Genomic DNA, 15,941 nt, shown 5'->3' with positions numbered 1-15,941 from the left:
ACCTTCGCCTGCAGAAAGGTACCAAGCTACCATTGCAACCGAGCTTGTAGATACATGGCAAGAACAGCACGACATAGATCAGAAATGGTCCAACGTCAAGGCGGCTATCGACAAGTCTGCTGCGTCTGTCTTGGGCTTCTCCCGGCGTCGCCAACCAGACTGGTTTCGGGAGGCAGAGTCAGCCATCCAGCCATTGCTAGATGAACGGAATCGGTGCTATACCGACTGGCTATGTAGTGGCCAGAGCCGCGACTGCTCGCACTACACAGCGTTTAAGGTGGCTAGATCCAGGGCGCGTGCTTCCATATCCTCGGCTAGGGTAGACTGGATAAAGGCAAAGGCACAGGCGGCCACAGAGTCGAGATTCAATGGAGCGGTCGTATGGAAGTGCATCCATGACCTCCAGTCTTGTACCCGGGGCCTCGCCCCTGTGCGCACTTCCGCCGTGCTGGATGAGAACGGTAACATCTGTAGTTCACCAGAGGAGCAGAGCCACCGGTGGGGAAGACACTTTGACGGTGTTCTCAACGTGGCAAGTGCATGGAATCGCAATGCCCTGGACGACATCCCACAGCGACAGGAGGCTGATCATCTTGCTGAGGCGCCGACTCTCCGTGAAGTCAGCCGCGCTATCTCCCGCCTACAGAACGGCAAGTCCGCTGGAGCCTCTGGCATCCTCCCTGAGATGCTGAAGAGGGGTGGCCCTGACCTCACCGCCAAGCTTGTGGAGCTGTTTGGCGATGTGTGGCGTGCTGGGGTGGTCCCGCAGGAGTGGGTGGACGCCACGTTGGTCCCCATCCCAAAGAAAGGGGATTTATCTCGCTGTGATAATTGGCGGGGTATCTCACTGCTGGATGTTGTGGGCAAGGTTCTGGCGAGCGTCATCCAGACTCGTCTCCAGTCCGTGGCTGCGGATTTTCTCCCAGAGTCTCAGTGTGGCTTCAGGCGTGGCCGATCTTGTACAGATATGGTTTTCAGTGTTCGGCAGTTCCTCGAGAAGACCATTGAGCACGACTGCAAAGGCTTCTTTGTATTTATAGACCTCAAGAAAGCCTATGATTCCGTGCCTCGGGATTGCCTGTGGGAAGTCTTATCCCGAGCGGGTATCCCTGCTCCCATGCTTGCCGTGATCCGTTCCTTTCACACTGACATGTCGGCGGTGGTTCGGGTAGAGAACACGACAACTGACCCTATCCGCGTCACGAATGGTCTCCGTCAGGGGTGCACCATGGCACATGTGCTGTTTAACATCTTCATGTGGGCGGTGGTGACTGTGTGGCAGCGACGAGTCCGAGATGTACCCGGTGTTGGTTTTGAGTTCCGGCATTGTGATGGTGACAATAACCTTACCGCAAGCCTACCAGGACGGATCCGGTTGCCATTGCCACTGAGTCACAGTTTGCAGACGACTCAGCACTTTTCGCGACGACTCGTGCAGGGGCGGAGACGGCACTTGCAGTGTTTGACGCGACCGCAGCTGAGTTTGGGCTTGAAGTTAGCGCTACCAAGACACAGTTCTTGGTTGCAGGTAGGGATGTTTCGCCTGGGGACTGCGCTCCAATCGAGCTAGCTGGCACGGTCATCGAGTGTGTTTCGGAGTTCCGGTATCTGGGATCTCTCATTCATCGCGGTGGCCGGTCGACACAGGACATCACTGCTCGGATTGCGCATGCCTCTCGTGCTTGTGGCGCCTTGCAAGGAACCATCTTCAGCAATCCTGACCTTGATTTGCATATCAAGAGGTGTGTGTTTAATGCATGTGTGCTGTCGCTCCTCCTCTATGGGTCAGAGTGTTGGACACCATTGCAACACGATCTCAGACGTTTGTCAGTCTTTCATATGCGGTGCATCCGTTCCATCCTGGGTGTGTCCCGCAGAGATTGCTGGAATAATCACACGACCAACGCCCAACTGTTGGAGATGTGGGGTGACTCTGATACCATCTGCGTGAAGGTCGCACAGCGTCGCCTAGAGTGGCTGGGCCATGTTGCTCGAATGGACAGTAGCCGGATGCCGAGACAGATCCTGTTTGGCTCACTTCTCACACGTCGCCCAGCACATGGCCCTCGCAAGCGCTGGAAGGATTGCGTTGTCTCCGACTTAAGAGTTCGTGGCCTCACCAAGGAATGGTACCCTATCGCCTGTGAGTCCCGTGCTGACTGGCGGACTATGTACGCCGAGCCTGTGGAGAATGTGCCTCAGCCTGACCCAGTGGTATGTGCGGATTGCAATCGGTCATTCTCGCGCCCTGGAGATCGTGCTCGCCACAAATGTGTGGTTGAGCGGGCAAAGCCGATTGCTGAGCAGCGAGGGGCTTGCCACTGTGGAGATTGTGGGCGTTGGTTTCGCAGCAAGGGTGGTCTAGCTGTTCACCGCTGTTCCGCACCTCAGCCTCAGCCTCCCGAGCCCCGGCAAGTCTATGTGCAGGATGCCTGCTGTGCTGCGCACTGTGCTGTGTGTGCCCGCTGCTTTCGGTCTGTGCAAGGCCGCGGTCGTCACCGGTGCTCGAGGACTGGCCCGCGCCCGACTGCCCAGCAGCGTAATTCGTTCAGCCATGTATGCGTGTGTTCTCGCCGGTTCCGTTTGCCCCACCATCTCCGGCGTCATCAGGCTGCGTGCTCCATCTTCCTCTCTGATGCCCCTCCGGGGCCCACGTGACCCCTGTGGCAGTGGCTCTACAGGACAGGACAGGTGTGTGTGTGTGTGTGTGTGCATGTGTGTGTGTGTGTGTGTATGTGTGTGTATGTGTGTGTATGTGTGTGTGTATGTGTGTGTGTATGTGTGTGTGTGTGTGTGTGTGTGTGTTTGTGTGTGTGTATGCACGTGGGCACGTACATGTAGAATGCTGCAGAGTCGGAAATCAGATCAGATGAAGAAGGTAATGGCCTGCACCAGCGCACAGCCCAGTTTTCCCAGGCCTGTGTCCCGCAGATTACGCAGTCGCTATTACACAGACGTGCAGTTTTTTGCATAATCGCCGTTCATTCTTATTCTGGCGCAAGTTCCGCGTTGACCTAGCGTAATCCTTGAAGTTTTGATTTCAAAGCACAGAAATACCGCGCAATCACAGCCACTCTGCGTTTCCAGTCGAAGCATGCTGACGAATTTTTGAGTTTCGGCTGATAGATCTACAGAGAACTGGCCAAAGATTTGGCATGCCTCACCAGGGTGCTTAACCAGCGCCACTATCGGTGCACTTCTTGCAGAATTCTACAGAATGTATAGTGTATTTCTGCATAATAGTGCACAATCATTGCATAATCGCCACCCTCCCCCCCCCCCCCTCTCCAGGGCCCATGATACACAGTTATGTACACTGCTTTTCGGCAACATCATTGTGCGCATAATTATATTCGAAAGATTTGACTGCTCAAATCACAGGGATAGCCAGGTCTGGAAATGACTGGCGTGCGCCGCTACATGCTGGCCTACAAGATTGGATTTCAATGAGCAGCACTCTGCTTTGCAGTCGCACACGCCGTCACACCATGAACGCAATTTCAAAGTACTTCAACTGAGAATCCGCGCAATGTTGTGCAGTGGACTGTGATCATTTAGATGTTACGTGCAGTGAAGCTTACACTAAACAGCCTAGTGCACAGCACACAACTCACAGTTCCATCTTCAGTGGACACAGCAAACACTGTAGCTGAGAATGTAGACCAGTCAAAGTCGGTCACAGCGTCAGTGAAGTCGAATTTGAACAGCGGCGAAGAGAGCTTCTCGTCGTCCCAGAGCTTCAGTGTCCAATCGGCACTGCATGTGGCAAACACGCGTGGCTGGAACGGGCTCCAGCGAATTGAGTAGATGGCGTTGCTATGGGCTTGAAACGAGTCCAGGAAGGTGGTGCTGTAGGTCTTGGAGCACTTGTGGTCGATGCCTTCTTCAGTGCCGACCAGATAGATGTTGTCCACGACCGGGCTGAAGTCGAAGCAAGTCGCCCGCGCCAGGTCGTTGAACACCTCGACTTCAGCACCCTTCTTGGGCGTTGGCTGCGGCTTGTTGAGCAGGCGAACGGTGACGATCTCCTGCCGCTCGAGCTGTATGCGGATTATGGTCCAGCAGGCGACGTGGCCGTCCGACGACACGCTGAAGAAGTTGAGAGGTTCCTCAGAGTCCTCCTTCTGCCAGCGTACTTGCCACACGGGGTCCATGTGCTTGTCTTTGACAGCTGACTGGAATACGGGCTGCTCGCTGGCAGGACGACGCACGTCCAGGACAGCCACGCTTCCGTCGTACAGGCCCACCGCCACAAAGTGGCACAGCTCCGGGTGAATGTCCAGAGACATGATGCCGCTGCCCAGGCGCAACACGTACTCGGGAAACGACGGGTTCTTCAGCATGTGAAAGCAGACCAGGCCGAACTTGGCTGGCTTCTCGAAGCTGAACGACCCGTAGCCGACGGCAAAGAGTTCTGGGTAGCGCTCGTTGTTGGCGATGGTGGTGACGGTCATCTTCTTGGCGCCAACATAGGCGAATCTCCACAGCGGCATCAGAGTACCGATGAGTTTGCATGAATCGTCCAGAGGGTCCTCGTAGTACTTGAAATCTTGCCCAATGCCATCATACGTGTTCTGGTTGATCATGCGTTCGATGATCTTTGCCGCTCTGTCCACCGGCCGGTAATCCTACGGTTCCATCGACGATGACGTCATACCCAGCTCGTCGTTTCCTCGACCCTTTGCCGTCTCGTAGCGGCCACCCTTCTACTTCTCCTTGGCCTCCTTCTCGCGCTTCTGCCGCTCCAGCTCCTCGGTGTACGCGTCGTAGATCTCCCACTGTGTACGGTCCACAACAAAGCCATGCAACTGAACTTTCGATTCATGAGACAAGGTTTCACTAAACCCGTCACGTAGATCCGACATTGGCAAATGTTATGCTGTCTAATGGGAATTGGGGTGTAGCGCCATGCAAAGCTGGTAATACTACACGTATACAAAAACTCCTTACTCACAGTTGCACTTTCCTGGAGGACGCCGCATCCGACTAGCAAGCGTGGCTGCTTGAACACCTTGTGTGCACTGTGCAGTAGGACGGATACATGCGACTTGCAAGTGTGGCTACATCAGCAGCTGCTCCTAGTGTTTCGTCTTCTTCTTACCCTTACCTTTGCCGCCTCTGCCACCCTTCTTGTTCTTCTTCTTGTTACCACTGGCCATATCGGCTGGCTCCCACACCCAGGCGATGACTTCGTTCATCTTGCGCAACTGGCTTTGGCGTGACGTCTTGCGCACGCCCCTGCGCAGGTTGGGCGAGAGTTTGTACGTGTGTATGTTGCCATGATCGTCGCCGGCAATGAGAAGCATCTGCGAGGGGACAAAGTGCACCTTGGTGAGGCGATTCTTGCTGTACGGTATGACGTCCTGCTTGCACAGCGGGTTGTACTTGTCAATGTCCAAGTCGTACACATGGGCCTGCACACGCGTACACCGGCATGGGACAAAAGCAAGCAAACGAAACGGCGATTGTTTTTCAATGGTTGTAATTGTGTGTAGTGGGTGATCTATTGGGATGGGTGTGTTACACATTGGGTGTGCTGCGTTTCTTGTTGGCGGCGACTTGTTCTTAGCCATACAATGTCGAACAGCTGTAATGCTGTGGCATACTCCCGAGCCAGGAAAACAGCTTCTCTAAAATATGATCCTAGCGCAATACATTATGTACTGTCGTGGACATGGAAATCCTGTCGCACATCTAGCAGCCCCAGGGCGCCGCAGTGTCCATGCAGTCATGGGCAAGCAGTATATGGGCATGACCTGATGACATATATGTAATCATTATGCGTTGCAGCACACTGGTCGCATCGGATCAACATGATTGTGCACTGGTCTGTAGGCGCTGAGGGCGCAGGCCCTGGTCAATTGACTGGATTACATGTCCACGGCAGTAGATGGTCGGTGAAATTGAGACTGACTGCTGTGCAAGCTGATTTATGCGTCACACCAGTCAAGCATGTACAGTGAGTCAAGGACTACGGTACAGGATGCCTAGGGCTGGCCCCTATCTGGGGCACAGAGAAATACCCCAGGGGCCAGACTCCATTACATCGTCAGGCTCTGTACAAAACGGAAAGATAACTGCAGGAGCATCCCTTTAAAGTTCTCCAGACCCCCCGGTGATCACCATCACAACTAAGGCTGAGTCGGGTAGCATTTTCTTCAGGCATCGGGGTCGGGTAGTTTTCTACGGGTTGCAAGGGTACCCGATCGGGCGGTGTTTCCATGGTAACACCCCAATGCACCCCTTCCCTTACACACTGGATAGACATGCGGAGTATTACATAAATTTGTACACGTGCACTGTACATTATGTTATCTGCAACTTCGGGTTTTCGGGTACTATTCTCTCCCCGTGCTACCCGAGGTCCTCACGAGTAGCACGGGTACCCGGCTACCCGTGAGGACCACTAATCACAACCATCATAAAATGCAGGGAGGACAGGTCTATCAGATCCTTACTACTTGCGCCTTCTTAAAAAGCGATAAAACTTTCGCGGCACACACATTGGGCGTTTTCATGAATTGGGCTGGTTCACGATGAGAAACGCTCGCGATCGTATCTCTTCAGTTGGACCTTACTGTCTACGATCAATGTACAGAGCAGTGTGCGGAGATTTATATTCTCGAATGTGTGATGGTCGTGAAAATAGGGAAAATTTATCTCTAGCGAAAGTTTCTCACTTTACAGTAATCTAACCATAAGTTTTCTAACAGTAGTCAGGACTCATATCACTGGTGATACTTCATGAAAAAATAACTCAGGAATGCATTTTCCAGGGATCTGGGCAAATCTTGCTGTGTCCCAACCAGTGCAACTTCAAATCCTGTCGCTCCATATTGTTCAGCGAAGCACTAGCCAGATAGTTTGTGCATGGTAGCGTGGCCGAGTGGTCTAAGGCGCTGGATTAAGGCTCCAGTCTCTTCGGAGGCGTGGGTTCGAATCCCACCGCTGCCAGGATTCCTTTTTCATAATATTTAATTTTTTCATTATCGTCGCATTTACTCTCTGACAGAAACTCACTGCGATGAGCAGCATCAGTTATTCTCCCGAGGCTCCATATTAGATTACACTGTTTTCACAGCCATTTTTGCTCTCTCGACTGTGTTCACAGCCATTTTTTGCTCTTTTTTCTTCCTGTGCTGTTGAGGTTGCACTTGTAATTATTGTGTTTATTTTGCCAGTACAAGAGGCTTGGTTGAGTCTGTGAAAAAAATGAAACTGACTGCGCGTATGCAAATCCCCAGCATGATCATGGCAGACATTCGGATTGCGAGCACGCTATCTATCCGCAGCCCCGGCCTCGCTGCACCAGCTCGAGCCGCGGTCACTATGGGCCAGGTTCCACTGCGGCTCCGCAGAATTCAAATTCTAATGAGTTGCGCAGGCCAGATGACGAGGATTATTTTGATTTTGCGCGGGTATGCAGGTAAAACGTCATTAAAAAAAAGTGGAGCACAACCGCGGTACCGCATATTCTTATTTCTCATATTATTCTGTAGCATTAAAATATGGCCTTTTCGGCCCAGTTTTCCAAAACGTTTCCCCGGGGGGACCCCCCCCCCCCCTCTCACACTTTGGCAACACCAATATAAAACTGCTTGCTACGCCCCTGCCAGTGCCTGCTCTAGGACTTCAAACCAACCGAGTACAGTTGTACATCACAACTCTTTCAACCGGGTCAGAGCCGGGTATGCTCAAGTGCGGCTACTGCATCTACATCAGGGAGCCGTAACACATAATTATTTTAGGACTCCATGATGTATTTATGTCTTCCCAACCGGGTCACAAGTGATCCAGTGTTCTTTGTTCAAACTGGTCCAAGTACGTGTACAGGTACACCCCAACCAGGTCGCTGACCGGCTCGGGAGCTGACACTGGTACCCACATTGAAATACCTCGCAGCATACAGACAACACACACAAGCACACAGGCATGTACGAGTGAGCACACGAACACATGCTCACACACACAAACACACACACACACACACACACACACACACCATGCACTTACAAACACATGGAGTTAACTTACATATCCGTTCATTGTGCCGGCGACGAACACGGTTGACGAGTACGATGCCCAGCAGAAGTCAATCACGGGGTCGTCCAGGTCGAATACAAACAGCGGCGTCTCTGGCCGCTCATCATCCCAGATCTTCACGCAACAGTCCACTCCACACGTCGCAAACACACGCGGCTGGAATGGGTTCCAACGCACCGCGTAGATGGTGAAGTTGTGCGCTTGGAATGAGCGGATGTAGTTCTGCTGGTAAAGCGTGGAGCACTTGTGTATGATTCCCTCCTCGGTTCCTATCAGGTACACGTTGTCCAGGGTGGGGATGAAATCAAAGCAGCTTCCACGCGCCAAGTTCAACTGCTTCTCCGGCTCCATCCACGGCTCGGGGATGATGGGGATTTTCGCCTTGTCCTTCAGCTGCATGATGGGGGTGATGTTGCGCCGTGCGAGCGCGTCCTTCGTCACCGTCCAGTGCGCGATGAAGCCGTCGGACGACACGCTGAAGAAGTTGAGACGGCGCTGCGGGTCGTCCTTCTGCCATCGCACCTGCCACACCATGTCCGTGTGTCGCTCCAGCACAGGACTCTCGCACAGTATGGCGTTGGCGCTGGGCCGACGGGCGTCCAGGACGGCCACGCGTCCGTCCAGCATTCCGATGCACAGCATGTGACACTGCTTTGGGTGCACGTCCACGCTCATCACGCCGCTCGCCATGTCCATCACGTGGTCTGGGAACGCCGGGTTCTTCAGCGTGTGCAGGCACACCGACCCCTCGCCCACCTTGTCAATCAGGTCCACGCTGCAGTAGGTGGCGACGAACATGTCCGAGTAGCGAGGGCACAGGCAGAACGACTTCACCGCTATACCGAAACCGTAGTTACCCTTCACGCTCCACAGGTGTAGCAGCGTGCCGGCCTTCTTGTAGCCTGCCGTGCCGTCGCGCGGATCGTCAAAGTACACCATGTCGTGAATGCGATCGCGCACGCCGTTCTGCGTGACCATGCGCTCCATGACCTTGGCCACCTTGCTGATGGCCGAGCAATCGTGCTCCTTCACAGGCTCCTCGGCGTCACCATCATCATCACCACCCTTGCCCCCTATGCCACCTGTCTTCTTCTTCTTGCCTCCTGAACCACCGCTGGGCTCCAGGTTCTCCAGCTTGATCGTGATCTCAAGCTCGTCTGGCTCGTCCGGTAGTGGCTCAGGTTCCGCCGCTGCCTGCGCCTGCGCTCCGCCTGCCGGCTGGCGCGCACTGGCAGCCGCTTTCCGCTTCTTCTCCGCTTCCAAGCGCGCTTGTTCCTCGATGCACCTGTCGTAGATCTCCCACTGAGTGACACTGTCTGAATAGCCGGCGCGCTTTGGCGGAACGGTCATCGTCTCGCGTGTCGATGTAAACGATGTATCCAAGGTTTGAGTTTCACGATCGATGTAGTTGAACTGGATCAATAGCTTCGAGTCTCCGCCAGCATCGGCAGTTGCGGCAGCACCGCCGCCCTCTCTGGATGCGTCCGCATTCTTCTCCTTCTTTGCTCTCCTGGTCGACGATTCCTCCCCGTCATCATCCTCATCGTCGTTGTCGTCGTCCTCGTCCCCGTCACTCTGCTCGTCCGGGTCTAGCGAATGCGAGAAACGTCGGGAGGTGGTGGTGGTGAGCGAGCCGCTTCTCTCGTAATCTAGGGCGCGCGAGCGTTGTCTTTCAGCCTCTTCTGAATCCGCCCGAATGAGATAGCTGGGCATCTCCCAGTGGACGACCATGTGCTCCGTAATACCGATAGACTTGTAAGCGCCCTCCTTGTAGTTATAGCGTGTTACGTTGGACGGTAATCGAGGGTTTGTGGCCTTCAACACTCGGGTTATGACTTCGTTTAGCTGCGCCTCCCGTCTGGCCGCTGCCTCTTCTTCTTCTTTGGCCCGGCGCTCGGCTTCTTTCAGCTTGGCGTTCTCCTTCTCTCGATCCTTGGCTGCAAGTGAAGCAACCGCCTCACGTATCAACTGCAGGTTATCTTTTTCGATACTCATGGTTGAGGGCCAGGAACGTTTCCCGTCGACCAACCCAGACAGAAACTTGTTATGTGAGAAAGGAGAGGAAATGGAGTTCTGCAGGACGGTAGAGCCGACGCAGCGGTTGCCTTGCAGTACTGCCAGTAGTCCCTGGCCTACACTGGCACCAAACTGTCAGAGTGTCTACGCAGCTGCGTGCGGGTCTACAAAAAAAGTACAGAGAAGTAGATCTACGTGTGCTGCCTGCTCGCAATGCGAGATGTGTAAACCATGTAAACTGGAGTGGAGAGTCTAGTATGGCCCGGTGTAATTATAGGGCTTGAAAGTGCTACGTCACTCCATAGCAATGGCATAGCAACAATTTGAAAAATTCGAAAACTGGATCCACCTGGATCCAGTTTTTGTATGGATCCAAGCACATTTCAAGCGGTCTCACTCACAACAAGGTGATGTTGCCAGTGAAACTGACTGATTTGGCTAGTGGGGGCGGGGTGACAACTGGTGGCGAAGTAAAAGTTGCACCTGCATACGACATGAGTGGGTTGCTATGCACCCACATACTGAGGCAATAGCAAAGTCACACCTTAGACTTAGTGGATCCAAAATAGAAATCTGATGTCAATTTACTACTCCCAGGCCGTTTTTGACGTCATCACTTTCAAGCCCTATATGCCCGAAACTTTGTCGAAAATGCTTTTGGGAAATTCTCGTAAACCTTGCCGAAAATGCTCCCAAACCTTGCCGAAAATGCTCGGAAAATGCTCACTTTTTTGTAATCCTCAGCACACGCCGTCAATAAAAGACTTGCTCGAGCCTGCCATGGTAAACATAAACTACTCAACAAGAAGCTAACCCACGGAATGCGGAAGAGACGTTCTTGTTTGGGAAGTAATTTTCTTCTCTCAATTTTTGATACACAACGGCCAAGTGCTCCGTTTCCCCCAAAATGCTGCATCACGAGCCCAAAGTGCTGGGTTCGCGGATTGTTCCGAAAATGCTAAAAAAATGCCGGCATATTACACGGGGGCCTAGTGGAGAGTGGAGACAGGACTAGACTGGAGGAACGGATCTACATGATCATCATTGGAGTTTTGGAACGGCGCAGCCAGTAGACGGACGCCACTTGTAAGTAAGTAATTAGCTGTGTAGTTGTATAGTCATGTAGATCGACCTGTAGTGTAGACGTACATGCCAGGGGATCAAGGACCTATGGAGGCTATGATGATTGTGACCTTGGCGGTTGAGCTAGCCTAGGCCAAGTAACTAATTACTTGTTACATGTACAGTGCTGCCAAACCGTCCGATTTTTGAAGGCTCTTCCGAAAACCGGTCCGAAAAAGGAAACGTCCGAAAAGTAGCCAAAAATGTCAGGGATCAGTACTTTCCTATTCAGAAGTCCTGTATTTTCACTTTTCAGCGCAACTGAAGCCTGAAGGCACAAATGTGCTTCTAAAAAGGCTAGCGCTTGGCGGTGGAAGTGCAAAGTACGAGGTCATGTACACTGTACAGCAGGGAGTAGTATAATACGTATTTTACTACTCCCTGCTGTACAGTGTGTGACCACACTCATGCATTACCAGGGGCGCGTTTGGTTGGTACGAACTAGAACAGGATTCACCAGAACAGCGCGTTTGGTTGGGACTGCACCTGTTCTGGGTCGGCCAGAACATGTTCTGCTTGCCGGACGGCAGACCGAGCAGTTTCACTTTTTCACAGTGAAACCTGGCGGGAACATCGATTTTGGTCCCAAATGATCACGTGCATACGCTTTTGGGTTGGACTCGTCGTACCGTATAGAGTGACCATGGTGACCCGTACACATTTTGAAGAATGCACCAAGTAGTTTGGCACATTTTTCCACAAAAATGTGCTTTGTTTCTGGAGTAGCGTTTGGTTGGCATGAGGCTGCTCCATGCGCACCAGCTGTTCGATCCTGTTCTAGATCGTACCAACCAAACGCACCCCAGGATTACAAAATTCAGGCATGGCAACCAATTATTTCGGTGTGCAAGATCGGTTACCATGACAACGGAGCGAATTTTCGTGGTATTTTGGGCGGTATTTTAAATTCTCCGGAAAAAAATTGCTGAGGAGAAAAATTCGCACCATGTGGCCAGCCTTGGCGATGCAGGGTGTCCGATTTTGGGCGATTTTGGGCTAGCTTTGTCAGTTTGGGAACAGTCAGTCATGAGGTGTGAGCCGTTCTCGCATGCGCACCCCATGACCGGAAGACGCTCTGCTTTGGCGAGGAGTGCAGACTGCCACAGCTAGCCGACCACACTCCACTCGCTGCATCCCTCTACTCGCTAGCTTCGTGAACAGAGCTAGACTGTGCTACTTTGTGGTGAGCCGGCCGGAGGTCCAACACTAAAACAGCATGTGTGAACTAAAACAAGGTTTATCTAATACATGAACTAGTACCATTGGTACCAGGGAGTAGTAGTACTACTACTACTACTCCCTGCTTGCTACATGTATCTGGGGACAGAACGAGGAGGACCAGAACTAACTTCCGCGAGGAATTGTCCACCACAAGCGTTGCATAGTTCTGCCAATTTCACTGTTGTTCGAGCAGAATCTGCCAATTTTCCCAGGCATTATCCACCAAAACCTATTTCCAGTCTCCAGCTTTGAAGAACCTGCCCACATTCTAGTAATAGTAATAATATATTGCTCACTGCTCTTGGAGCATTTCGAGCACTCTTGGCGGGGTTTGCAGCTCTTTATAAAAATGCTTTGCTTCACGGAAACGTATTTCATTGCGAAGAGCTGCGCTTCGGTGCTCTGAGCTGTGCTGAGGAGCTAGCTCTAACAGAGCGAAACAGTTGCTGTCCACAGATTTGAGTAATAATAATATTGTGGACCCATCATCACCAATGACAACCAAACCAGCTCCTCCTCACCATAGATACGTGGCTGACATTCTGACACGTAGATCTACGCTGGCATCACTCCAAAGACAGACACAAAATGTCATGTAGTTGACATCACCTGGGATACGAGAACGCCAAGCTTTGCTACAACCATACAATTATGTACATCCACCTAAGTCCACGCCTTGATCCGAGGAGACGTGGAGGGACATCCCCTTCAACATTGCTGCAGTCCTGTCCATCGCAGAAACAGCCTCACAATCAGAGTCACATAGACATAGCCATACACTCATGGGCGACCTCGAAACATTCCAGTAGATCTACACTGTTCCATACAGGTACGGTGGGTCTCAGTCTTTCTATCGCTCGGCTCAGGCATCGAAATATAGACGCGGAAAAGGTTTCTAATCTTCACATCGCACTGGAACTGTTGAAGCGCAACCTTTGCTTTCTTTCTTTCTCCCCAGCGTTCGCAATGTTCAGGTCTTCTAGCGCGTGTGTCCAGTGCGAAACTGAAAAGCCAGACACTGGACGTTTGCTTCGTTGCCTGCACGTCCTATGTGAGGGATGCCTGAAGGACAGCGTCAATCCGCAGACGGCCAGCATTCATTGTGTTTTGTGCAGGAAAGTAACAAAATTGACCGATGGCGGAGCTGCTGCGGGGAGCGCTCACCACCCAGCGTGGCAAACATTGCCACCTTCCGCTGGTACTTTGTACACCGCCAACACCTCTACCGAAGGTGGGTCGAACCCGCTTTCAGACCACGTGCAGGCTAAATGTCCCGCTCACGCTGGCCAGGTGTTGTCGCTGTATTGTGAAACCTGTAGTGCTCTTGTATGCGGGATGTGTTGTGCTGCGCACATGCGCGACGGACATAGAATGGTTCCTGCTACGGATGTTGTCCAGAAGCAGAGGCAAGAAATTCTCCGAGCCGTAAAGGAAATCAGCAGTGTTCCAGGCTTGTCTGACCTGGCCGGCTTGGACGACAGACTAACAGACCTCAGTGCTGCAGTGGATCAAGTTGACGAGCAGGCCACTGATGCATCTAAGAAAGTGGAGACGTTTTACAACGATCTGATCAAAGCCTTGGAGAAAGACAAGCAACGTGTGAAGGATGAGATCGACCAGATCAGGTGGAAAAAACGGATACACTTGGAGTCTGAGCAAAGCCGCCTGAATTCAAAGCGCCAGACAATTGACACCATCCAGGTGCTTGGTGATCGCCTTGCTGAAGGCTGTTCTGATGCTTCCTCCAGAGACACAGTATCAACAATGGACCAGCATGTCTTATCGCTTCACAGCAGTATTCTGGACGCTACGAGTAGCATGACATCAGAAGACCTGGACACACCAATGATTCATATCACTGGAAAGCTAGGTGTGACCATTGATGATGAAGCAGTGGAGAATGCTGTCAAGACTGTAAAGTCACAAACAACTGTGTTCTCAACTAGAGTGGACGTGGAGAGGATGGTGCCTTATATGCTTAAGAAGAAGTCAACACCGGAGGCAGATATGTATATCCTCCAATTTCCACTTCGGGGCTTTGACAATCGACCACTTCACGTTGATAGCGTCCCGGATGATGTCCATGTAAGCGTGATACACCCTGATGATCATGTGCAGGAAATGCAGTTGACAATGAACTGGAGCGACAACGGTAAACCGGTATGCGAGACTGAAATGTTCCATGTCCATGGTGGTTATCCTATACATGTATCATCAGCTGAAAAGAAGAAGATCGCCTGGTTTGTGGGTCATTACTTCGATAAATTCAACCGTGATTTACTCTCAACATCACTATCATTGTCTGAGGACAGCTGCACTGTCACCGCTACTAATACCGACTGTGCAACCGCTGTATGTACTAAAGGATATTCATCGGGCAGAGCATGCTGGTTTTTCAAGACCAACTGGGAAGATCATCACAACATCTTCATGGGTGTAGCAAAGCTGAAGGACAGTGTTACAGTCAGAGAAGCAGAGACGTGCAATGCGGTGCAAGGATGGTGGTGGTGCGATGACCATTGTCAACAGCATGCGCATGACAAGTCGTCTGACCTCGTTTTACCACGCAAGGATTGCGAAGTGTGTTTGACTATCGATGTAGATCGTCAGAGGATCGAGGTGTTGTTCCGAGGCATGGAACGAGTGAAGATCCTCAGCCTACCCTCTGACCACGCTAGCGGTGAAGGAAAGTGGCATCCGTATTTCCGTCTCAACAACACCGGCGAGTCAGTTACAATATTCGACAAATAAGGTGTAGAGTAGCAAAGGGACGTGTTGGAGCAAAACCACACATCAACTACCCTATGCCACTCACACACAGAGTGTCATTACAATCAGCACGCCCCTGATGTACGTATGTATGTGTGGGAGTGTGTGTTGGAGTGCGAAAACACCTGATGAGTCGAATCGTACATCTAATTCACGGGTTGGTGTTCGTGCCGTTGATCGGAAGCAGAATTCTTCTGTGGCTTATCACCTCACTGATAATGCTGATTGTGCACATGTGTGTGTGTGCTGATAAACATTTCTTTCTTTTGTCACGTAAATGTGTTTATGGTCTCACTCATTTGAAGACGTTACAAGCTACATATCTACACTACATATCTACACTACATAGTTACACTACATAGTTACACTACATAGTTACACTACACAGCCTTCACTTTGCAAACAATATAACACGGTATACTATTTTTACCTCTAGTCTCACCGTCCTGTTCCTTTCTTTCTTCTTTTCTCCACTCTTTTGACGATACAAGTAATTATTATTTTATCCGTATGTAAATGTTTCATCAACGGTTCTGACTGCTTATGTATAACTTGACAAGTCTGTACTTTTTCCTTCCAGAATATTTGTTTGTCTCATAGAAAGTTGTTCATTTTGATATTATTAATATTTACACTCCTGTTGTACATTGTACACCAGCATGCCACGTCTAACTTTTCACATTTCAAATGTAGCTTCGGCTAACCAGTACTTTGGAGTGTACATGTACATGTATGTGACAAAATGGAACAACGTGAAAATGATCAGATGC

At 51.4% G+C, this 15,941-nt stretch overlaps 2 protein-coding genes and 1 non-coding gene across 3 annotated transcripts in view; 2 read left to right on the top strand and 1 right to left on the bottom strand.

Moving 5' to 3' along the window:
- Positions 1-10,160, bottom strand: part of LOC135817842 (dynein intermediate chain 2, ciliary-like) — a 12,114-nt gene extending 1,954 nt beyond the window's left edge. Inside the window, exons 1-2 of the mRNA XM_065331120.1 lie at positions 8,035-10,160; positions 5,108-5,414 (exon numbers count right to left, since the gene is read on the bottom strand). Of these exons, the coding sequence (XP_065187192.1) occupies positions 5,108-5,414; positions 8,035-10,038 (2,311 nt within the window). The 5' untranslated portion in view covers positions 10,039-10,160. The remainder of the gene's footprint in view (positions 1-5,107; positions 5,415-8,034) is intronic.
- Trnal-aag (transfer RNA leucine (anticodon AAG)) lies at positions 6,873-6,954 on the top strand. The gene has a single exon. It is a non-coding gene; the product is annotated as a tRNA-Leu (tRNA).
- A 3,162-nt stretch (positions 10,161-13,322) lies between the features above and the next one.
- On the top strand, positions 13,323-15,537 carry LOC135817841 (tripartite motif-containing protein 67-like). Its single transcript, XM_065331119.1, has one exon. It carries the CDS (start codon positions 13,369-13,371, stop codon positions 15,151-15,153), a length of 1,785 nt encoding a protein of 594 aa, XP_065187191.1. The 5' UTR covers positions 13,323-13,368; the 3' UTR covers positions 15,154-15,537.
- The last annotated feature ends 404 nt before the right edge of the window (positions 15,538-15,941 follow it).

The sequence above is a fragment of the Sycon ciliatum genome, chromosome 5 (assembly GCF_964019385.1).
Source record: "Sycon ciliatum chromosome 5, ocSycCili1.1, whole genome shotgun sequence".
Lineage (NCBI taxonomy): Eukaryota > Metazoa > Porifera > Calcarea > Leucosolenida > Sycettidae > Sycon > Sycon ciliatum.
This window is presented reverse-complemented; position numbering and strand designations above follow the sequence as displayed.